Source organism: Merops nubicus, unplaced genomic scaffold (genome assembly GCF_000691845.1).
Source record: "Merops nubicus isolate BGI_N331 unplaced genomic scaffold, ASM69184v1 scaffold6448, whole genome shotgun sequence".
Taxonomy (NCBI): Eukaryota; Metazoa; Chordata; class Aves; order Coraciiformes; family Meropidae; genus Merops; species Merops nubicus.
Window position 1 is genome coordinate 1 of NW_008627635.1, and position 24775 is coordinate 24775.

Consider the following 24775-nt stretch of genomic DNA (forward strand, 5'->3'; position numbering starts at 1 on the left):
GGCTACTAGGTTTGTCAGGCATGATTTCATGAAGTCAACCAGTTAGAATTTACATGCACCCAGACCACTGAACAGATGCATCAATATGTAAAATCTTTCAGCACCTGTGAAATCAGGTGCTACATGTTTTCTGTTGGCCATCCTGTTGGCCATCCAGGACCTTTCTTTATAGAGAACAAGTGTTTGCCATACTGCTTGTACTGCCACCAGACTGTAAAGTGCCTAAGCAATAGATAATGCACCTCAGCTTGTGGCAAGCCAAAAATAGTGCATTTTGAGCCTTGTGTTACATAGATTTGGCATAGATGTAACCAGGATCCAGCGCCTTTTCTACTGGCAAAATGTCAGGCAAATGTAGTGCAGTGAAAATAACCAAGAGCTTTGCTGCCTCTCAGTGGAAATGACAGTTTTCTGGTTTTAGAATAATGTACGTAGGGAAATACCGTTAGTGGTGCTCCAAAAGCAACATTAATAAAATAATAGTTGAGAAAAGGTGGTAGTAAATTGCTAGATCATTACCTGCAAGAGGGCTCTCAAGGCTTGAAAGTAGCAAATTTACTTCAAGAAGGCAGCACAGCAAACAGAACAGAATTACATCTAACAGCCTCCCTATATCCTAGGCACTTAGGTTTTGGTGCACGACATACTGTGAAATTTGTAAAGGCCACCAAAATAAGAATGATTAGATAGCTTCAGTATTATATTCTTAACAGAGCTCAACCTTCAGAGACTTGTCCATTGAAATAGAATCTTATGGTAAAGAAAAAAAAAAATTAGAATGTGGAGAAGTAATTATTTTGTATAAATTGAAACATGAAAGCTGAAAAGGCAACTTCCTAGTTCTGCTGTCGTAGTGCTAAATATGAAGATGCTGCTTGGAAAGACTGCAGAGCTGTTAATGGAGAGGAGATAAGCTTTTTATTTGTCTTGATTTAGACCTTCAATTTTCTTTTAAGTAGACATACTTTATTTTTCTTATGGACAGCAGGAAAATAATATAAAACAGTTACTAAGCTGCTAGGTGAAACACATTCAGATAAGGCTTTTCTATAAAGAAATTATTTCCACTATTTAAAAAAAACAAAACAAAACTGAGGTTGAAATGGTATGAACATGGATAATGCTATTCTGTGATAAATAACATGGACATACCAAACAGGAAATTAGAAAGCTTTGAAAAACAATCTGTAGATTTAGAGGGCTTTGTGTCGATATTTTTAATATTTTTTGCTCATATATGCAAATTTGGAATATTAGTATTTATGAACAGAGATTATAGTATCTGAGAATACAGGTGCTGGAATATCAATGTTACTGTAAAAGCGTAGTAGTACTCTAATGAGAAACAATATAAAATAAACTGGTTAAAGAAGCTTCATCTATATCCTTGTGGCTAAGATTCTTATTCAGATTTATCTCATTTGATAAAAATATCTGCAAGATTACTGAAAGGATGACATAGTATTAGTGGATGACATTTGGAAATGTGGCATCTGTGTAGAATGTAGTATCTTTGTAAGGGCCAAGTGGAGTAAAATCCTCTTGTACTTTGTTTTACACAGTGTGCTGCTATGTTTATTGAGTCAGTTTAAATGGGCAAATAAATGGTCACAAAAATCAGCTTGAAATCTGTCTTTCTCCTTTCCAGAACTGCTTGAGAATGTCTTGTTAAAATAGATGCATAATACAGATTTGTTTCATACACTAGCATGTTGGTTGTAAGTAGTCATATAGAATGCCTAAAAAAGGATTTATGGGTTTTAAGAAATTAAGGTATACCTCCCATCTGTCAATCTTGTAGGATGTCCCTTAGCAATTTTGGAAGCTGTAGAACTGAGCAATGTTCTCTATTCATTTGGCTTTAACAAAGGCTGTGGGCTTTTTTCCCAAAAATAAGGCTTCCTTATGTTTGTAATACTTGTATTTTAATAACTTATTTTAGGAAACTTGGAGCACACTTTGATTTCTTTTTTTTTCTTTTTTTTCTCCTCTCATTGATATATAGGATCACTAGGGGAAAAATTAGTATTGCCAGAAAACCCTTAGAAATTACAGTAAAATTATGAGAAATATGTCTCAGTTGAGTTTTTCTACTTCAGAATGCATAATGACAAATGAAGTAATTTGGTTGGTAATACACTGAAGTTTAGTACATGTGTTTGTATTTGGAAGATGAATGCTTTACTTAAATTTTTTCTTACACAGAAAGTACCATTTTGATTTGAATCATAGAATGCACTTTTGTAGAGTGTTTATATTGCCATAGTATGTTGGCTAAAATTCTGGCAGTGCTCAGAATAGCAGTGCAGAACTGTGTATAGTCATAAATGCTTCTTTGGACCTACTCTTCAAGGAAAAAAAACTAAGGTTTTTGTTAATCAGACACCTTTGAGTTTCAGGGTTTGTTTTGTTTTCTGTATGTGTTTTTTCATCTTCATGTTCACTGTCAGCTTTCACTCCTTTTATGATTCATCTTTGTCACACACAGAAGCTGGCTCAGAACTGCATCGATAGCTGAGCTAGAGTCCCTAGCTAACAGACTCCAGCTGCACTTTGCAAATTGCTGAGAGCTACTTATATAATATTTCTCCACAAATCTTGCTGAAAACATGTTTTTCAACAGAATGCATTTTCCCATATATTGCTGTGGCTGTTGTTGGTTGCATTACAAGTAAACCAGACAGTATCTTCTGGAAATGTGCAGAAGACCTCCATGCTTATTTTTAAACCATCTGTTTGTGTTACATTATTCTCTCTTGTGGATGTTTCTGTTGGTCTGCTTTTCATAGCTCCAGAAGAGATTGTGATCCCATTGTACGTAGTCTTGGCACGTTTGCTCTGAATGACAGTCAACCTAACTAAACAAGACAGATGAGGAGAAGGAGATGTAAAAGAGGTGCTTTTGTGCAGCATGCAGCATAGGAAATTTCCAGATCCTGTACTAACTTCTTGCCTTTCTTACTGTGTGTGCAGTCTTTCCTCTGTCCCACTCCAGACTAATACAGTCCTTTTAAAGTTTCTGGTACTGCTATGCTGATAACTTAAAAGTGGAGGTTTAAGAACTGCTTGTGTAGAGGAAGTCTTGGGAACTGTCAATGTTAACACTGCCTGAAACAAAATTGTTTTGAGACCACTAGATGGTGCTGGATCCTTTTTTATTTTTATCCAAGCACATATCCGAGATCTTGCAGTCAGGATAGTATGGCATGAGCATGTTTGAAATTCTTTCAGAATATTTGAAGGTTTGTATATTTATTTTCTAAGGCACACTTTTGATAGAACATTTGTTTTAGATTTAGGGTATATCTTTAGTATCAGGAAATTCGGCTATTTCCATTAGGTGCTTTTCATTTTGAAATTACTGTGATTTGAAGGCCTATATTTAATTGATTTTTTTTAAAATGTACTGCTAGTTCTAGCATTTAATTTTTTACTTATTTTTGCCTTATTGTTAATTTTCTATTTTTATTCTTCTCTATTCTCAATAATCTATGGTGCAAACTGGTCTCATAATCTAGTTTATTCTCAGAGGACAATCACAAAGACACCTCTGTAAAGCTCACCCAACTTCCTTTTGAGAACTTGGGAAGTTATGTGTGAAATAAAGATGAGACAAAGTATTGCTTCAAATAAGCCTGTGAAAAAGACGTGAAAGAAAAGTAAATTCAGAAATTCCTTATTTTAGATATGTTTTGTAAAGGGTTTTAAAACTTGACAGGAGTTTTACTACAGAGATAGAGAAAAAACTGCTTGGGCCTGTAACAGGTCAGATGCATCACTACCATTGCATAGCATATGTAAGACTGCGGAAGGACAGTGTGATTTTTGCCATTGTAAGAGGATGATTTGGGAGGAGTTTTGTGGAAGAAAAAGATAACGAAAGGAACCTTTTCCTTTGCACCTTTTTAGGGCGGAGATCACACACATTCTTGCTCTTTACACTAGCTGGCAGGAGTAATTTTGTTGAGAGTGTATTGGCTATAGAAGCATATCTTTATACTTAAAAGCGCTAGATTTTCTTTATAAAATTCTTCATTAAAAATATTTTATTTCATAATTACTTACGGTGCACTTAAATAATAAAGAAGATGCTGGCCGAAGTTTTTGCACAATTTGTTCTCACTGATAACTTAAAAAAAAGCTTAAAAAAAATAAATAATGAAAATTAGCTTCCAAACAAATACTGTTTCCATTCTGAGGGGTGATTTTCAGAGGGCTGTTAGCATTTCATGGAGCCCATAGGTTCTGAGTAGTGGTTATAAAGTGCTTAAAACATAGTAAGCATAATTTATCACTAAAAGAAGGTTCTGTTCCAACAGAAGTGCTAAAGCGGTTATGAACTGTTACTGCTTAGTTAACAGGATCAAAAATTTGTGACCTGTAGGCACTGTATATTAGATAAGGTTGAAATACAGTAGTTATTTTTAAATGTTATACAGGACTAATATTAATTATCAATACAGATAATATAAATAGATTGACAGAGTTTTCCTGGTACCTGATCAGGTTTTTCTTTCATTATGGCTGATTTCAGCTAAAATCTTTGATTTTCAGATGGTCTGGAGTCATTAAAAAATCTTCAACAATTAATTGTGGACCATAATCAGTTAATCAGTACAAAAGGTCTTTGTGAAACACCTACTCTCCTTCACCTAGACTGCTCTTTTAATCATCTGACAGAAGTTGAAGGCATTGAGAATTGTGGCCTACTTCAGATTCTGAAGTTACAAGGCAATAACCTCCAGGAGGTAAGAGCTTAGAATTCAGTGGCTGTTGTGCATGAATCTTTGTTAACCATCATATTTTTCAGAACGTTAATCGTGAGCTCTGTGTTTGCTGTTGGATGTTCCATGCTCTTCAGTAGACTATTTATTCCCCTATTAGAGGGAGATTTTTCAAAGGCAAATGGCCAGCAGTATTTTCTTCCTCCTAAGTCTGTGAAAAATTTGCCCCATAGTCATTATATTTCCCTCCTTTTTTTATAGCACCTGGTCTTCAGTTTGTATTGTATGATACTGACTTTTTTTAAGATGTAACAAAATATTATTATCATTACATATAAGTAGTAGTTCAGGCTGATTTGATATATACTGATCCTCCAAAGGCTGAAGTTCCTGCTGCAGCAGTTAAATAGGAAAGTAGTTTGCTACCAGTACACTTAGTCATATTTACTGACGATGATTCTTTTATGAATCCAAAGAAGTGAAACCATGGTCAACAAGCAGCATATAACTGCATGAATAAAATAGTAAGGCTGTGGCTTTTAACTTTAAAGAAAAATAAAATTATATTGACTATTAGCACCTGAAATGTAGAAATTTTGTCTTGCAACTGGTACGCACATAATAACGAAACAATACAGACACCCAAAGTGTGTTTCTTGCTTGTATTTAGTAATGATTTATGAAAAGCATCTGGTAAGCATTCCATGGTTGCTTCTCTAATTTATATTAATTTTAAATAACCATCTCGTTTCTATTTAGATTCCAAGACTGGAAAATCATGTTCTTCTAAGAGAACTATATTTGGATGACAATAACATTGCTGCTATGGGAATGCTTTCTTTTTATTGGTTGCCTCTATTGCAGAGTCTTTTGCTGTCTCAAAATAGGTAAGCAAACACTCTTCCACGTAACAACTATTGAATTTACCAACATAACACTTAACTGAAAAGTAGTATTCTCAGTATGGCTAAAGTGTCACTGCCTCTGCCAGATAGTCTTTGAAAATATGTGGTTGACAAGTAATGATATGGACTACCTTACCTAAGAAAATTTGAAACAAAATTAACTATAAAAGTAATTTTTTTCTATTACATGTTATATGAAAATAATTTTTGACCATTGTGACATTATTAAAACCATGGTGTTTCTTTTTTTTTTTTCCTTTCTTTAGCAGTGTTTCTAGAGTATGTCTGTCAAACTTCATATTTCACAGCTAGCTTATTCAAAACAGACTTTGAAGAGTTAAAGAGTTAAAAAGGGCAAATGAGAATGTTCTTTATTTTACGTACATGTATTAATGACCTCCAAAACAAATATATTTGCTTTAATTTTTCACTCTTATTTACAGTTCAGTTTGAAAGGTTTAAAAAAAAAAAACCAAAAAAAACCCACACCAAGGATCAAGACAAGCAGCACAAAACGCAATCATTCACTCAAGTACTTTAACTCACTTTCTGTTCATTTTCTAAGCTAATCTCTACATCTGTAGCACTAGTATTCAGGATTCAAATTTTTTATTTCCCCACTCCCACCCTCTTTTTCTCAATTACATTCTGCTAAAAAAGTAAGGAACGGTTATTATAATTTACAATATGATAGTAGTGAAATGAATTTTAGATTAGTATAAATTAATTATTTTTCTATAGTGTGACTGTTTCGTTCTGAACAAAACTGATCTCGGCTAACCAAATTGAGTGTACTGCTACACTCAATATACAGAATATACATTCTGAACTAACCACTTTACTGTCCTGTTAGTGAAGAGGAGATGGCTTTAAAGTGTGATTCATCTGCCATTTTTAGCTGTCTGCTTTGAGACTAATCATTCCTTACAATTTGCCTGTTCATCTTCATTGACTATTAACAGTGTCAAAATGACCAGCTCCTATGTAGGTGTCCACATTTGAACTGCTGAATCCCACCCTACATGACATTTAGTTTAGCTACAACTGTAGCTGGAAGCCTGTGGGCAAAAAGATCTGTAAGACCTAGTCCTGTTATTATAAGGAATGTCCTTCATAGAAAATTAAGGTTATTTGACATATACAGCCTGTATTTTTATAGAATTTATAACTTTTATATAACTTCTCAGATTGTTTTCAATTCATATCTAATGAAGTAGTATACATGTAAACTTTTGGACGTAAATATAACACCTAGCTATATGTACAGAATCCAATCTTCCAGTTGCTGGGCTTTCAGGGTTTTTTGCACTGTTTTATTAATTCTCCGAGAGTTTGGTGAAAGCGTTTCCTGCCTGTATGAAGAAGGGCATTATTTGTTAAGTGTTAGATTCTGTATCACACATTCTGATTTAATTCATGTTCTTGGCCTTTTTTTTTTTTTTTTTTGTTTACTTTGTCCTGTTGAGATTTTTCTGGAATGTGGAGTAATGTGGCTTTATTTTCTTTTAGTTTCTTCCTCTTCCTCCAGCTTAGTTTTTGTTAACGTTTAAGTGTAGGTATGCTGTGTATAGTAACAAGTTTGCAAAACTGCTTGAAGACCTCATGTGCCTGCTAGGATGAGAACAAGCTTAGGATCGTGGTCTCAGGCATAGCTTGAATGCAACCTCTGGTTCTAGCTTGTGTTGGACTGGCCATGTGGAGGCACCTTATGTCTCTTGCCTACCCTGTGATAATACAGTTTGTAATGTCCATTATAGTGCTTATGCTGGTTTTCCATCAGCTAAACTGAGATGTGGTGTTTGGTCCCCTGAGTTTCTTCTGCTGAACTGGGGGGAAGCACATGTTTCTGCACCAGCAAACTGGATGTTGTGAAAGTAAACAAACACACTGCCTCCTCTACAAACAATTCCCTTTCTTTCCTTGATGTATCTACAGCTTATCTCAAATCTTTGTGACAAACAGGACAAGATAGCCTTAAATGCGTATTAAAAGCCTTAAAATTCCTTGCATTTCAGTAGCCTGCTCTGTTACACTCACTTTATGTACACTTATAAGCAGCTCCATATGTGTGTGCTATAGCATAAGTAGGCTTTCTGTAGAAACAGTGAATGTAATGGAGTAAGCTGTTGAAAGAAAAGCTGTTTCTTTACTTTTATCCTACAGCTAGTGCAGTTTTGTGAATTTTTTTCAAGTGTGCACTGAGTGCCATTTCCTTTTTACTGATTGCAGGAAGCCCGTATAATGGTAATGCTGTGAATCTGTATTTTTTTCTAAAAGTGAAGTACTGTGAAAAGAAAATTCTTACACTAATTTACAGTTTTTGGGTTTTTTTTTTTATTCCTGAAATGTTTTGTCTGTATCATAAACCATATTTGCCAAAGATGAAACTCAAAAACTGTTTTAAACCTGTAATCTAGCAACAAGGAATTATAACAGGAAGTGATTAACTCCTTCAAATATAAAAATGGCAGCTATTTTACCACTGCTGCTTTTATTAAGTGTTTTATTGTGGCTTTCACACACAAAGCACATACTTGGTCAATGTGCAATTGACCAAAGCCAATGATGATTATCCCCTTGACTTGGTTACTGCAGAATTGGGACTATGAAGATCTGGGCTCTATTTTATAGCAGCTGGCAAACCCAACTGTTAAATTCATTTTAAAAAGGCACTTTTTTTCTTCTGTTGTGGATAAAGATTTGGGTGTAGGAGAGAAAAGCCTTGCCCCAGGACTAAAATTAATCCATAGTTAATATGTGTTAAGAGTTTATGTGTTATTTCTATTTACATGCACTCCCACTTAGTTATGTACCTTACTTGTTAATGTCTTTTTCATTTAAAAGACACTAAATCAACCTGCTGTTCAGGTAGCCATTACTTTTTTTTTCCCTCAATTTAAAAATAGACAAATCTATCCCTCTTACACTTTCTGGTTTAATATGATAAAGTTCATTGTTTACACTGTTTTGTTTTTCATTCAAGTAACCAAAGTGTGATAGATAAAAATTTATTTTTTTTTTTAAAAACCCAGTCGTCTGTAAAAATTCCTTTTTTTGCAGGGGGAAACTCTTTTGGCCATGAAATGAAATTCTCTGTGAACATGTTGTTCCCAGATTTTTGCAATTAGATGCATACTATTCCTTAAAGGTTTATAATTGGACATGCTAAATGTTAGCTCAATTCTTTCTTAATATGTATTGTTCTCCCTACTTAAATATATATATTTCTTTTAGCCTGATTTCTCAGATGTAAGAGCTGAATGTGCTGTCATTTCCAGCTGTCATGTTCTGAGAATTTGACCGCTTTTCCAGAGTTGTCATAGTAAATCTACCACTGGATGTTGAAATAAATCAGTCATGAAAAAGCTGTACTTATGCAAAGTGATTTCCCCATCCCATCCTTACCAGTCTAGGTTTTTTTGATTACTTTCAGTAATTCTTTGCCTAGGATAAGTTTATCTCTAAGTATGTGGCACTATACAGTTGAAGTACTGCTTACTAGAGTATTCAAGAAACAAGTGGCTGACAAATTTCCTACAATATATTTGATTACTACTAATAAATAGAGTGGATATTGCGAAGTAAAATACTTTCATTTGTAAAGAATAAAAAAAAATGTGGGATTTGCTTAAAGATCGAGATTAATATAAATAAACTCTTAATTATTTTGCTGTCCATCCTGCTAACCTCTCGTTAACATCAGTGACAGTTTTAACGCGGAGAAGCAGCTGCACAGCAGGATTTGGACCATCCTGGGCAGTAACTGCTATTCTAGTTCAGAAAAGCAATCTTTATTTTCTCTGCTGCATACCTGCAACTATTCTAGTCTCATAAATCTTGTTTTCTGACATAGAGTTTCTGTGGCTGTGTCCTGTCCTGCTACAGCCTTAAATGGGAGTAGAAAGAGGAAGCTATAGCTTGCTTTTTTGTGAATATTTTTTACTTTTGTGTCTTCTTTGTAATTTATATCTGTGTTATGCCCAGGGCTAATGTGACAAGGTCAAGTAGTATTAAGTTTTCAGTAATGTCCTTTGTCTTTCTGGTTTGAATTTTCTTAGGAAAAAAAATTAACAAAGAATGTCAGTAAAGGGAAAGCTATAGAATGACGGGGAAATGTTTTAACTCACATAATGCCAATGGCAGGCAGGGATAGTCCAGCAGACAATTTCTAATTCACCACAGCATATACTGGTAAAGATCCAGAGTACTCAGTCACTGTAAATAATTCCTGTGTTATCTGTTACCCTTTGTCCAAAGTACAACATTTCTTTTTCTGCGTATTTCTGAATAGGTGAATCTCTAGTCTAACCCATGGATTTTCAGCCTTTGCAGCCATACTGTTACCCACTAATACCTATAATGATGTTTGTTACAAATATTAAACATATTTATGTACTGTTGACTGGTCATGAGAACCTAAAGTGCTGATATTTGTAGTACTATGTACATATCTACATATAAGGCTTAATGCTTTTTAGAATTAATACTTATTCATATGTATTTGATTCCATGGGAAACTGGCAGGGAGGTAGCAGAGCTGAATAGGAATAGAACCAGGACAACTTTACAATATAGTTTGAGAAGACATAGAAATATAGTTACAATTACTCAAGTGGCTTTGTATCTGTTTCCCTAAATTTTCTATTAGTATGTTCTGTTGTCATATAGAAATACTTGACAACAGAACATGGAAATGATTGGTTTTTTCTGTTTTGCATGCCGTCAAATTTTCAATAAGATTAAAGAATTTATAACCAGATTTTGCTCCAAAATTTGTGTACCAGACTTAAATCGTTCTTTCAGTTGTATTGCCTGTGCTGAAAACACAACATAGTTGCACATTTCAGCAACAGATGAGCATTTTTGGGGCTCACCAGTTGTAGGTTTGTTGGCTGCGCAGGTTTCGAGTTTTTGCACGGTCATGGTTCTGACCATAAGATTTCTGATTTATAGGTTTTGAAGGCACTATAATCTTCAGAAAACACTGTTTTCCGTGAAAATTAGCAGTCATAAAGTGACCACACACAATGCCATTGCTGTTACCTTTCTCTCATTACGATTAAGCCTTGTGCTTGCAGGGGTGATACAAGTTACCTAAACTAAACGTGTATTTTTTTTGAAGAGATAGTTGATTCAGTATGGGCTTATACATAAACATTCTAGTTTTAGTTGAAGACTGTTGTTTTTTTTGCATCATGATTTTTTTAATCTTGATTTTAATTTTTCCTCCCTCTTTCATATTTAATGTAAACCAAAATAAACTTTTTAATATGAAAGGTCTGGCACCGGACTAAAGCATTCAGCATTAGTTCTTGGTTGCACCAGTGCAAGTCTGTAAATAAAAAAACTTGAGTAACACTGGATGCTGATGTTTTGATAGTGATAATACACATCCTACAGTCCAAAATCCTTTATACAGGTGAATGTCAACTGTTTCCTTACGTTTACTCTTCAGTAATACAAATAATAATTTTGTCGTGGCTTTACTGCTGCTCTATTGCACAAGAAAATCTCTGATATGCAAGAAGAGCAATTCTGTGACTGTCTGTATAATAGGCACCAATGTGACACTGTCTTTCAGAAGTACAGTGACAGAGGAAGCAGTAAAAATACATTACAGGACAGTGAAGCCTTGACCTGTGAAGCAATACTATTGTGACAACAATTATGTTAGTTTTGGGATCTAGGAAGTAATGTGCTGAGGGGAGAAGAGAAACAAACTGAGAAGAAGTTTGAGCAATGAGAACTGAAGGGTGAGGAAGAAGGAAAAGCAGATCTTTCTTCTCTAGAATCGGGACCTCCTCCTAGTTTTGTTTGGTGACCAAAGAAAAGCCAAATTGAGTTGTGTAAATTTTACAAGGCTTCAGATCCTCAGCAGTGAGTGCAAGAAACAGGGTGAAATATTTGCCTGATAAAACAAAACTTTAATGAGTAAATATTAAAAGCTGAGCTACTAAGAAGACCAAGGAATGCTTTCAAGTTAAAATTTCAATAATTAGCTCTAGCATCTTATATAAATAGCTGGAGTATTTTTCTTCTGTAAATAAGTAAATTGTCGTAACTATAAAAGATTCGGGTGCCTTTCTGTTTATGAACAGCTGTTTTATTTAATTGAAATTAAAAAAAATTGCTTCTTTTTTTGTTGTTAGATTAACTGAGCTTGTGCCTTTAAATTCATTTGTATCTTTGGAAAAGCTGGATATCAAAAATAACTGCTTGTCAGGTGAGTTCTATAGGAAACATAAAATCCCGTCCAAAAAAGAACTTAATTAAATTATAAATTTATATAAATTTGATTGTTCCCATTTATTTATGAGACATTTATACGGAAAAGATAAATATTTCCCAAACACATGTTACAAATATTAATTATAATTATACCGTATAAGTAGCAGAATTGCTCCTAGTACTTCATGATTTTGATACATTTTCCTTTCATGTAAGATTTAATATGAAATAATATGGTTCTGCATTCAAATTTATATTTTCTTTACTACTAAAATACAGACCTTAAAGGTGTCATTACATGGCTAAGTGGCTGTCATAAACTCAGGGAGTTGTCAGTCAGTGGAAATCCTCTTCTCCAGGAAAGGAATTGGAGGTAAGAAAATGAATTAATTTACTAAATCAAAAAATTTAAATCAGCAACAATTTATATATGAGTCTTGCTCACCAATCAAAAAGAGCCAAAAACTTGGTATACGTATGTTGGTTAAATCATAGGAATAAGAATGAACACTGTCACAAATTGCAAGAGAACTATATGAAAATAACAAATAAAATTAAGTTCTGTGATCTTTATTTTCTAAGAATTCCAGTTTGTAGTTGTAACAAAAATCTTAATGTTTGACCTAGCACTTGGATCCTCAGTAAGAGGCATTTTGTGCTAAATTTTGGCAGTGGTTTCTCTATGCTCTTTAACTGTTATCCTAAGTGAGTATTTTTCTTTATGACAACTTCATTCGGCAAACACAGAAATTATAAAGATGATATAGGACATCTTTTTGCTGTTTATTTGTATCTGTTTCTTTGTCCATTGATCACCATCACTTTCAGCATGAATTCTTGTTGTTCCTCTTTACTGACAACTTTACCACCTTTGGTAATTTTAACTTTCTGACTGAGGTTTTGTCTAACCTTGTATTACCCTATCTTACCTTCATTAAAATTTTCACACAAGACATGACCATTCACTCAACTTTTTTTTTCTCCTTCTCTTTCATCTGCACTGTTTAAAACCTTTATTTTTTTCTGATTATTAATATTCTTACACTGCTAATTTGCCCTTCTCAGAACTATCAGTTTCTGACTATCACATAGCTTCTTAGAGTGTTTCTCTTTCTGCATTGCTGTGTTCTTTTTTTTCCCTTAATTACTCCCTTCTATTGCTTCATCTATTCACTGCTTACAGTCTTGCTGCTGTGACAGGTTCACACTGCACATAGCTGGAGAAAGGGAAGTGTCTACAATAAATGTCTCAAGGAATCCTTGTTTTAGCATCTTTTAAGGAAAAATATATAGGAAAGGTTGGAATGAATAGTTGGGTTTTCCTTAGTAGTTGAAGCGTAGACTTTTTTCTTGTTCTCAGAATTTCTAATCTTTGCACCAAGAATTAATAGCTCTTAAGGTTATGAAAGAGATACAGGTATAAAAGGTATACTGTTTGCTCTCCAGTGATGCATAATACCAAAACAATAATCTGAACAGAAATTGAAGAGCTGGTCCTAGAGACTGTTGTGTGCTTTTGTATAAAGACTGGATAGGGTCAAAAGAAAACAACATATGAAATGTGATGCAGTCACCAGAATTCCTGAAATGATTAGTTGTGATAGGATTATATTTGTAATCTATATGAATAAAATTGTACAGGGATAGGGATTTGTATATTTCTTTTTATTTTAGTAGAAGTCTTCTGGTTTCATGAGAATTCTATGGTCTGAAGCTCTGTACATGAGCCAATGCCATCTAGACTTAAATAAGTCTAAGATAATTGCTCAGCAAAAGTACAGTAGTGTTAATTTAATGTGAAATGTTCTTTCATCTTCCTTAGAATTAATACTTTCTAGTCTATAGGCCTTCAAGAGTAGAATGCCACGTTAGAAATGGCATTTTAAATTTTTAAGTGATGTTCCTGAATGTATATGTTGAAAGGACGAAGTATGCTTTAGTGAACTTTTACTATAATGCCACTAAGTGTTCAAAGAAGAGTTTAATCACTAAAAATTTAAATCATTACCAATTCTTTCAGCTAAGGAAATCAAGCCTCTACTGAGGAAAGCGTTGACATAATAAACTATGTGAGGAAAGTAATGAGACCCAACAGTTAGACTTTCATTTTGGGTGTAATTAAAACAGACAACAGATTATATTATTAGAAAACTACAATTTTTATTTTTTGAAAAGTTTTTCCTTTTATAATTTCAGTTAAAGGTGAGGGTTTACACTGCAATGTTACACAAGAATGTGTTTAGATAAATTGTATTTGAATTTAGTATATTAGATTGACTACTATAACAACATTAGTTAGGGGTATGTCTCTTTTGGATTATGTTGTATTAAGAGCAGAACCAAATCCACACTTACATTTGTATCTTCCACTAGAAGATTTTTATGCAAATTCCTTATTAGTATTCCAGTGGGAGGGAAAAAAAACAAAACCAAAACCAAAACTTATTGTTGGAAATGTTTAAGTAGTTTAAAAGATAGCTGTACAAATATGTTCTTGGTTGGTTGGTTTGTTTTTTAATGAGCAGACATTTACACTCCCGTGACTACTGCAGGTAATTTTCTGAATAAAATTCAGTGACTGTGCCAATATTTTCAATTCCTATTTGCATTGTTGTAATTCCAACTACTTTACAGAACTAACTGCTATTTCACTTGTAACCTGGAAGGGGAAAGGTTTCTCAATTCCTATTTAACTATAAGAACTGGCACTTTAGATTGCCTGACCCAATAGAGCTTTTATGATTAGACAAGAGATTCATTTGTCTAAAGGATTTAAAGTATGGAATACTATAAAATATGGATTTGCTGAATACAGCATTGACCATAACTTCAGGCAATATGTTCCAGTGAACTTTACATAACCCCTTGATACCAACAAAGGAATTAGTTGTAAAATTTCCCAATCGCTTTTGTACTTTCATGTCCAGCCAGCGATAACACCAACAAAGGCGAAGTAGTAAGAAATTGCTTTTTAAAAATTAAACCCTCGGATCAGTATGAACACTCCTAGGGGAATGTGTTTCAATGCTGTAATGATTAATAGAGCCTCTTAAGTGACAGAATATTCACCAGGAAGTTTTCACTAAATGAAATATTGACTCAGCCCTTCACTAGGAGAAACCCAGCTGGAAAAACTAGCGTTGAGATCTCATTGCTCCAAGACACAATACTTCCAGCATCAATCAACTTTGATATGACAGTTTTTTGATGAATGACTATTCCACATCAGCTCTGGTAATTTCTCTGTAAGTGTTCAGAGACTACCTGTATAAACCCATCATTTTATTCCAAATGTATTTCAGACAGTTTTAGTCTTACATCAATAGGCAGCAGAGAAAAGAAGTTTTATATTTGCAAAACAATATTTTGTTCTATTGGGCTACGTTTCAGAACATTCTAACTTAGTCATAGAAACTTTCTCTGATTTTAAACTTACTCTATATTGTCTGAGCTTAATAATAGTCTTTTACCTTCACAGGGAACAGGCAGGGAGTTCTAAAATTTTGAAAATTAGATCTTTTTTAGTAGTAGGGGGACTTTCAGCCTAAAGTAAGTATTCTTTCAAGAGTTCTTAAGTGCTACTTAAAATTAACTTAAAATATTAAGTATTGATGTATGGATTTAAACAATTTTACACTCTTGGAACTTCCAAAAAATTTGTTCTGATATAAGAAACAAGGTTGCAGTACTAGATTATGTTTCATAGCAACCTAAGAGAGAGAACATTGATTACACTATTTTTTTTTAAACAGTAGAAAAATTTCTCATACATACTTTGACTTACATCAGTGGCTTCAGCTGTCCTTTCCATAGCATGAAAACTGTCATCCCTTTGACTTAAATTCAGTAGTTCAAAAGCATTTCCTTTTTTTTCCTGGCGGTCATGCTGAGTATCATGTTGTTTTATGTGATGTACACAAATGGTAAAGGGGCTAAGACTGACATTTTTTAGTATTCTGTGCCATTTTTAAATCTAAATCTTTCAAGGTCTGAACAAAATCAGTGCTGTGTCTTAATCCTATGACTTAGTTTGCTGTTGCTGCCAGGTAATCAAATGCATTACAGGTGCCTGTGTGTCAGTTGTTCCTGTTATTGTTTAGCTACGTAAAATGCTCTAGTGAATTGAGAATGTTACCACTGAACTCCCTCAGGTCAGTATTTCAGCAGTGGTCTTCATACCAGCAAAGTATTAAAAAATCTTGCTAAAGTTCTATGGTTTATTAATGAAAGTTTTAGTTAGTATATTAACATATGAAGTAAACACAAGTGTATGCAAATACTTAGAGAACCATCATCATGTTTTGTTGTGTTACAATATTGTATCAATAATACAGGTTTATTATTAGGATAGTAGCAGGTTTAGTATTAGGATGTTTTTTGTGAAACTAATTATGACTTTTTTTTTCCCTAAGGCCTTCCTTCTGTAAGGTCCTTCCTCGTTTACAGTTTCTTGATGTTGAGATCTTAAATTATCATAGTTCAGCGACAACTGAAAGAATCAAAGGATCAGAATTGGGAACTTTTCTGGAACTTTGTCAAATTCAAATTGATGAAAATGCTCTATTGAAAAAAAAGGCTGCTGAACAGGGGTATGTATATATGTGAATATAAATAGTGTTCAGGCACGTCATGTACTGTTAGTGCAGTTCTTGGTGTTGTATAAATTTGACTTAATGTTTTGCTGGAAAATGGATTATGTTAAGAAAGACATTAGAATAATTGATTTCAGTGCAAAGAGTATTTCAAACAGATATTAAGATATGTGGGCCTTGACTTATGTTTGCTTAACTTTGAGAAAACAGGTGGTTCAGAACCTTCAGGTAGTTGACTAAATTCTAAATTCATACAACAATAATACAGTGGTACGCAGGAATGGTAGCTTAAATCCTGAAAGTGCTGTAATCATAACATGACATCCAACTTTAGCTTAATCAAACTTTGTTTGGCTCTTGGAGCAATATGCTGTGATTTTTTCCTAAAGCATTTGTTTTCCAGGTATGAATTATTTGTGTTCTCAATGATTGCAAAAGATTTGACCTCTTTTCTCTTAAAGTAGTGGATAATGTGGCTTTGTTTACAGATCTTTGATTTTGTCATACTGAACTATTGTTATCATTATTACTATGGTTAGTTTTCCACTGACTTCAGCTTAGGCATTGCAAGTGGTAATTTATCATATATATTATCTTTTCATCACTTTACAATATATAAATAACTCAAGCTTCTCATGTGTTCACACTTGGTAACTGCTTGGTTTTTTTCTTTATTAGTTCCTTTTCATTTTCTCTCTAGTTAGCAATAAGCTTATATTCCTTTCAATATCCAACTTGCCTGCTGATGTTTGGAGAGAGAGTTTCCCTGATCATGCCAGGGATTGAATGTTATCCCAGAGCAGGTGAAGCACGTGATGTTTGACAAAGCTTTAGTTTGAAGTTCTCCTTGTATACGTAGGTGATTCCAGAAAATTACCCACATTTTTTCAGCATCTAGCTGTTTTGCATTTGCATGTAAGCCTGTATGTCCATGCTGTCTTGTTCCTACCTAACAGGTTATTGCATTGATGTATTATTGGCTGCAATAGCATCTTCATAGCTCACAAAACAGATTTATTTGAAAAGAGGTTTGTATTAAGAATTAGATTGAAAGTAGTTTGGGAGAAATTATACAGTGCAGTTTTCTGTGACAGATGTAATGTCTCGGTGGCTCCTATAACTCTCTCAAGATACGTTTTCTCCACTTCTGTGTTTTTTGGCTTCTGTTTTGCAGGTGAGAAGTTAATACTTCCTAATCTAGTTGCCATTTTGAAATAGTGAGTTGTTTGGGGTTTTTTTAAGGAAAAAAGGAGAGGCAAAAAAAAGTACTCCTCCTTTATGGTAGAGAAAATTTTCTTAATCTGAGATTTAAGGCCTGTTTCATCAGTATCTTTTGCAGAAAAAAATGCTGATCTGCAATTAGCATATGGCTTGTGAGAGAGCTGTAGTAGAATCTGAGGACCTAACATTCACAGGCATTTCTGCAAAGTGGTAAAAAATGTATGTAGGGGGGGAGATGTTATTCACAGAATGCAGTAGTTTACTTAATCGTGGTCCACATGAATGGACAGATAGGTAAGAAGAGATTTGTTGAGTAGCCAGGCTCAGACAGTCCATTAACTGTTGACTCATACTATTTCCCAGAGACTGACTAGTCCTTCTAGCATCTGTATTAAAGACTTAGAGCAGGAGATGGAGGGCACACTTATCATGCTTGCAGATTACAACAATTTGGAGGAAATTATTTGCATGCCTGAAGGCAGGGCTACCAGTCAGAAGGGCAGGCTTGGCAACCTGGGGAGGGAGGCCAACAGGAGCCTTGTGAATTCAGTGAAGACAAGTGCAAAGTTCTTTACCTAAGAAGGAGTGTCCCTTTGCAACAGTGCTGGCTGAGAACTATCTCTGATGAAAATGGCCTGGGTCCTTTATCTGGGTAGATAAGAAACTGAGGGTAGATAAGAAACTGAGTGTGATCCAGCAGTGTGCCCTGGTATCAAAGAAAGTTAAGAACATCCTGGGATATATCTACAGGAACATAGCCAGTTGGTTGACAGAAGTTATTATTTCAGTGTCTTCAGCCCTTACTAGCTCACATCTAGAATACTGTGCCCTATATTCTGGGTCACCAGTATGTAAAAGACATTGATATACTGGAACAAGTTTGGTCAGGGCTTCAAGCACATGCAAGAAGGCAGAGCCAGGCTGTTTGCAGTGGTGCATGACAGGAGGATGAGCAACAAGGACCTAAGCTGAAAGAAGAGAAAATCAGACTTGTGTGGTGAGTTGATTCCAGCCAGTAACTCAGCACTCACAAGCTGCTTGCTCATTACTCCCCTAGCAGGATGGGAAAGCAAATTATAAAACCAGTAAAACCAGAAAGGGGGAAAAAAAACCCAAACCAAACCAAAACAAAAAACCAAACCAAACCAAAAAAAAAAAACCACATAAATAATAAGAAAAAAATTGACTGAGAGATAAAGACAATTTAATAAGTCAAGGATAGAGAGGAGGAAGAGGGGTGAAAATAAAGACACAACTTAGAGATGCAAACCTTTTAATTGTTAGTGTAGTGATGAAGTGCAACATCAGAGAGGTTGTGCAGTCCCTGTTCTTGGGAGTTTTCAAGACCTGATGATAAATCTCTGAGCAACCTGGTCTGATCTCAGAGCTAACACAGCTTTGAAGCAGGAGATTGGACTAGAGACCTCCTGAGGTTCATTCAGTTGAGAATCGTTCTATGGTTCTGTGTAAGTTTTGTTTGAAAGACCTTAGAGATGTTTGAGAAAAACAATAATGGGAAGAAGAAATTATGTATAGTTTGGGCATGGCCAGGGAGTTTTGGATTTTTTAAGGTTTTGAGAGTTCATTCACAATCTTTTAAATAGGTAACTTTGACGTGTTTGAAGCATCTTGTATGAAATTTAGTCTTAAAATTAATTTCTTCTGTGTTAAAGCAGTCTATGGGTTGTTTTGACTAAAAGTACAATTTATGGATGATTTGAAAACCATTGAAAGCTGCATTTCATAAAAGGAACTCTAAACAACTTGTTTGCATGTAAGACTTAACAGCATAGCTATTATATGTACTTACTGCAGTACTTTGACTGAATTATTGTGATGTTGCTAAAGAACAGGCCAACAATAGGGCAAACTTCTGTTTCACATCTTCCTAACTTACGAGCCCCTGTAGGTGTGACCTCAAGTATGTAGGCTGCCAAAAGTAATCAGTGCTTGCTTCCCTAACCCATGTTTCATACACCACTGCTGCCCATTTAAATTGTCTCTGCTATTTCTGTGTGAAACTTCACTGTTCTTGCCATGCATAAGAATGAAACATAATTTAAAATGAAACGTCTCTATTCTAATAAATGCATGCTGTCACATAATCTTTAGATATCTTGTAATGAATAGTCAAAAAAAAAAAATACACCACCTTGGCTGCAGTAATTTGCTTTCAGTCATCACATATGCAGATGTGGCTAGTGGAACTTGTTCATTATAAATATTGTATGTATAATGCAGTGAAAATAACAGGAATTTCATAAATGATATTGCAGAAGAGAGTATGTAACAGTGACCTCTTTCATGTGTTTGTAAGGGACTTTGTAAGCTGCAGTTGAACATTAAGAATGATGCTTATAAAAGTTTCCCTGGAGACAAATTAGATTTTACCCCACTATTACAATAAAAAGCTCAGTATTTGAATATTCCATGTATCAGAAATATGAAAAATCACAGTAGAGCCACAAAGGGAAGAACATATTAAGCAAAACTTTAACTAGCACACAAAGGGGTAGAATATTATTTATGATTTAGCTGCAATAGCCAGGAGAAAACTGCCATTGCTGATTAGAATGGGCTTGTTTGTACACTCTCCCATTTGTCTCCAAGAGTGTTTTTTTTTTTTTTTTTTTTTTTTCTGACTTTTTCCATATATTTTTTACTGTCTCATTGTCACAAAATGATGCTCTTTGAATAGCCCGGTAGTCATTGCAGATGCATGTGCCGTAGGAAATTCTGTGCAAAATGTGTCAGCTCTGTAAGCAAGCTTTCACTGCCACATTAAACTTTCTAAGTGGCAACATTTTGGCTAATTTAAACTCCTCTGAAAGGCCTTTAAGGATTATAAACTTGTCCTTTTCCATATCTAGTTAAATCAACTTGTGCGTGGGTCCTAGGTGGTATTGGTGGAGGTTTGCTTCTCCCCACCTCTACTTACCTCCAAATGCTGCATGTGTGTGTTAGTGAAACTAAGCAGGGTTTGGTCTAAATATGCCAAGAAGACAGTGATGGATACTCCTGGTTGACTGATGTTAGGACCAGTTATAGTAGTCATTAATAAATGCCTGACTTGAATTTCCAAATACATTAAACTCTGGTTGAAAAGCTTTCTCTTTCTTCAAAGTTGAGAGGTATCTTTTTGGTAAGAAAGCTACAGGTAGCTTTCTGTTCTTATGGTTTCTTTGTGAAATGTCTTGGTCTTTAGGTACTATGAGAGCCACTATTTTAGCACATCTGTAGATTGCTATGAAAGATCCATCCCTTCCTCTTCTGGCTTATTATACCTCTCTCCCACTGTAAAAGCAGTGTATCCTTTGTGGCTGTGCTAAAATTTACATACAGTGTAAATTACTTTCACTTGTTAAGATCAAAATAAAGCTGTGAGTAGCCATTGAACATGAGGGAATGTGCTGGTCAAAGCTGGAAGCCATAAAAACTTTGCTGTAGCAGGACTGCCACGTTCATCTGCATTTCATTACATGTGAAGCAGACAGGCAGTCGGGGTACTGGTGCTTCCATCGGGATAATCCCATTTCTTGTTTTGTCTAGATGCCAATTTATGCTCAAAACCTTGGTTGTATCTTAACCAAGAAGCAAATGCAGAAGAGTTCACGTGGGCAGACTCTTGACCTATAATACCAAAAAAAGGTCTGACAGGCAATCAGCTAATTTACATTAACTGAAAAGGAAATATTGTGGTATCAAAAGTCTTAATACTGTCATATTTCTTACTTTGTCTTTTCTCTTTTCTCCTATGTGTTTTTTTTCCATTAAAGATGTAAGTCGGTCCAGCACACTTTCCATTATAGCAGCTTCCTTTCTGTGGTTTGAGTAAGCCATCTTTAGGAGCATGGCTCTGATATCAAGCATGCAGTGCTTTTGAGACACTGAGACAGCTGCAGTGCATTGATAGGAAAGCTCTACTCAAACCTATTGAATAGGTGTTTTTTCTCCAGAGCCGCCTGAAATCCTTGCTCACCTAAGTGAACCACCAAGCTGACTGCCACTAAGCATTCAGACCCCATCTTAGTATTTGTTGTCTGTGCTTTGTAGCTTCACCTGTGCTGGAGAAACCCAAATAAAGTTACCAAGCTAATTCACTGCTCATAATTCTCTGGGATGTCACTAAAGCCCCCTTTGTAGTTTCTTGAAGCTTGGGCTGATCTGACTGCCTAAAAGGAGAGCCACACAGAGCAGCCTAAAAGTCCTACAAAATCAGACTATAGCTGTGGATTGCCAAAAAATATGTCAGCTGGGAGATGGGGTGCATGCCCATGGCAACAAGACTGTATTTTGCAACCACTGCTTGGAAAAGCTGCCCAAAAGCAACTTCTGTGGAGAAAGTACCGCGAGCCGTGACCACACAGTTACTCCCTACCTGGGTTGTCACTTGCTTTCAGCCTTCTCTCCCATTTCTGCTTGTCACATTCATAGCCACTGGAAGGGTGAAACAGCTGCTCAGGATGCCCCTGTACGTGTGCAAGGAAAGGATGCACAAGTATCCTGCTCCGTTCATTGTTACAGTGTTTTGTTTTTCTTTGTTTCTGTTTGTTCAGAATGAACAAGTATACTCAGGATATACTTTCAGTACAGAATTTTATTTTGCTCAATATGTAAAACATTCTGACTATCTCTGCAATATTTTCATCCTCAAATAAACAAAAAACTAAAACAAACCAAAGGGGGGAAAAAAGGTGAATATTTGGGGGTATTTTGGTTTTTGGTGTTTGTTTTTTCTCACCATAGTATGTTGTGTAGAACTTTGGTAATGGTCTTGTACCAAATTTATCTTCTTAAATAATTTAAAGCATTTGACTGCAGTACTTAACTAACATTTTAAGTATTTCATGTTGAATAAATTGCTACTGTTAATGTGTAGTAGGAGACAGAATTTGTTAAGTCCTTAAGCAATTATATGGATTGGCTTAAATATTTTTTAAAATATTAATATTTGTGGAATTAGCAGGAGCAGGAGTCATGTTGTGTAATGGGCAATGAAATGTATGGCTAATGTACAGCGAGTTGTGTAATTCGGCTGAATGGACTTGGCTTCCAGTTTAGCCATTCATACTTTGTCCAGTAGCACTGAAGTTGCACTAGGAGAGAGTTGGAGTCTTTTTGACTCTTGTAAGATCTTGTTCTGTACATTCTCAAAAATCTAAAAAGTTCTTAGCTGAACTTCACTAGAGGAAATATTTAAATAGGTAAAAGGTCTTTTCACAGTAAAAGATTACAAAAGCTTCACCTTTCAAGGATGATGAGCAGAAAGGAAAATTCTGTTATTCAAACTATACTCTTAGGACCTGATTTTTCCAGATTCTCAAGAGAATTGATCTTGTTCTTGTTATTCCTATATTTTCTCTTGGATTGCTGACCTAGAATTGACTCTGTGCTTCTCCAAAAATAGTGCCAGATTACAGATCTCTGCATCTATCTATGCTGTCAAATTGAAATGTTTTCATGATTTCAGAAGTACCTGCTACCTATGTACAAGAGACAAACACTGTCCAAATACAGGCAGCTTTCTGAATCTGTAACAATTAGTTCATATTTGCCCTTACTCATCTTTGTAATTTAGATAGTGTAGCATGAAGGACTAATGAGAACCACACTTTGTAGATTAATGTTGCTTCAGTCTAGCCCATTCCCTTATCTTGATAAAAACATCTATACTTAAAAGGTTGTTTTCCCAGATTCTCTCTAGGCATTGTGGGTTTTTGGGGTTTTGTGGCTGTAGTTCTAATCTAAATTTTAAACTTACTGTTATTTTTATATTAGCTTTCATAGTTTCCAGATAAAATTAGATTATTAAGGCTATTACAAGATGTATAAAAAAAATTATCTCAAATCATGTAAAATTTTTGGCTTCCTATGCCTCTCACCACACAGAAAAGTGATAATGAAACGCATGCTCTACTGCCTATTTCAAACAGGCTGAAACTTTTTTTTAAATAATGCCAGTGTAAAATAAGCAATCTAATATATGTGGGTATATTTTAAATACTGCCAGAAGAAGAAAAATGCAGTTAAGATCTATAAATACTGAAACTGGTTTTCAATTAAAATAATGCCTCTTCACTGCTAGAACATGGAAATGTAAGGATACTTGAAAATACAAGGTAGTTTAGAAAATAATAGAAGGAACATATATATATTTTTTTAAGAATTTTTGCAATTTAAAATACATGTGAAACCATTTTTGTCTTTTTTTTTTTTCAGAATTAGCTCTTCCACTGATTCTGCACAGGGACAATGCTGGTATTTTAATCAGTGGATGAAACTTAGTCTTAAACATCGATACGCACATGAGTACGGTGAGCTAAACATTACTGACAGAGATGGACCAGGAGCACTGCAAAATCATTTAAAGCAAACATCCACTGGCTGCCTACAGGAAAATAACCTCTTTATCACGGGTGCGACAGAAAATAAACAGGTCTTGTTGGATCCTTCCAAAAGATGGATTACTACTGGCCATATCCAGGCCACACTCATTAACTCCTCCATACCTGTGCACCAAAAGGAAAATAAAGAAGATCAGAGAGTGAAGCAGAAGAGCACTGAATCTTGTATTAATTACAGTGGGGAGAGCAAAGACAACAATAACATGTCATCCCAACTCTCACTGCAACAGTCAGTGATATTAGCAAGTAATACATGGAGAGTTCCTCAACATTTTGAGAATGATATGGGAAGGTAAGACAGATGCCAGATTGCTTTCAAATAGATTATATGGATAGGCAATAAAAGTGAGGATTTCTTGTTTAAAACAGAAACACAGAACTTGTAGTAAGAAAAGAGTTTTTTTAAGCTCATTATTAGACAGTAGAGAGTTATTTTAAGGTTATGTGCACTAAACTTCCGTATTAACAGCAATCTTTTGTGGTATTCTGTCGTTTTGATAGAGTAGAATGTAGATAGATGTGTACTTAAAGTAACTTAACGATACTGTGTAGTAAAAGAATTTGAAAACTTTCTTTTGGTCTCCTACCTTTTCCTTCTTTCTTTTGTAATAAATTTATGACATCAATTCAATGATACATACAATGTTACAGATGACAATGCTGGATGGTTTGCAGGAATTTGAGGGCAGTTTAAACTACAA

General features: G+C 34.9%; 1 protein-coding gene across 1 annotated transcript in view; it reads left to right on the forward strand.

Annotated features, from left to right (window-relative positions):
- Positions 1-4554: 4554 nt before the first annotated feature.
- The window catches only part of LOC103778765 (leucine-rich repeat and IQ domain-containing protein 1-like), a gene marked incomplete at its 5' end in the record, with an annotated part of 91181 nt that continues 70960 nt past the window's right edge, over positions 4555-24775 (forward strand). Inside the window, 6 exons of the mRNA XM_008946377.1 lie at positions 4555-4748; positions 5484-5611; positions 11779-11852; positions 12137-12230; positions 16270-16446; positions 23890-24366. Of these exons, the coding sequence (XP_008944625.1) occupies positions 4555-4748; positions 5484-5611; positions 11779-11852; positions 12137-12230; positions 16270-16446; positions 23890-24366 (1144 nt within the window). The remainder of the gene's footprint in view (positions 4749-5483; positions 5612-11778; positions 11853-12136; positions 12231-16269; positions 16447-23889; positions 24367-24775) is intronic.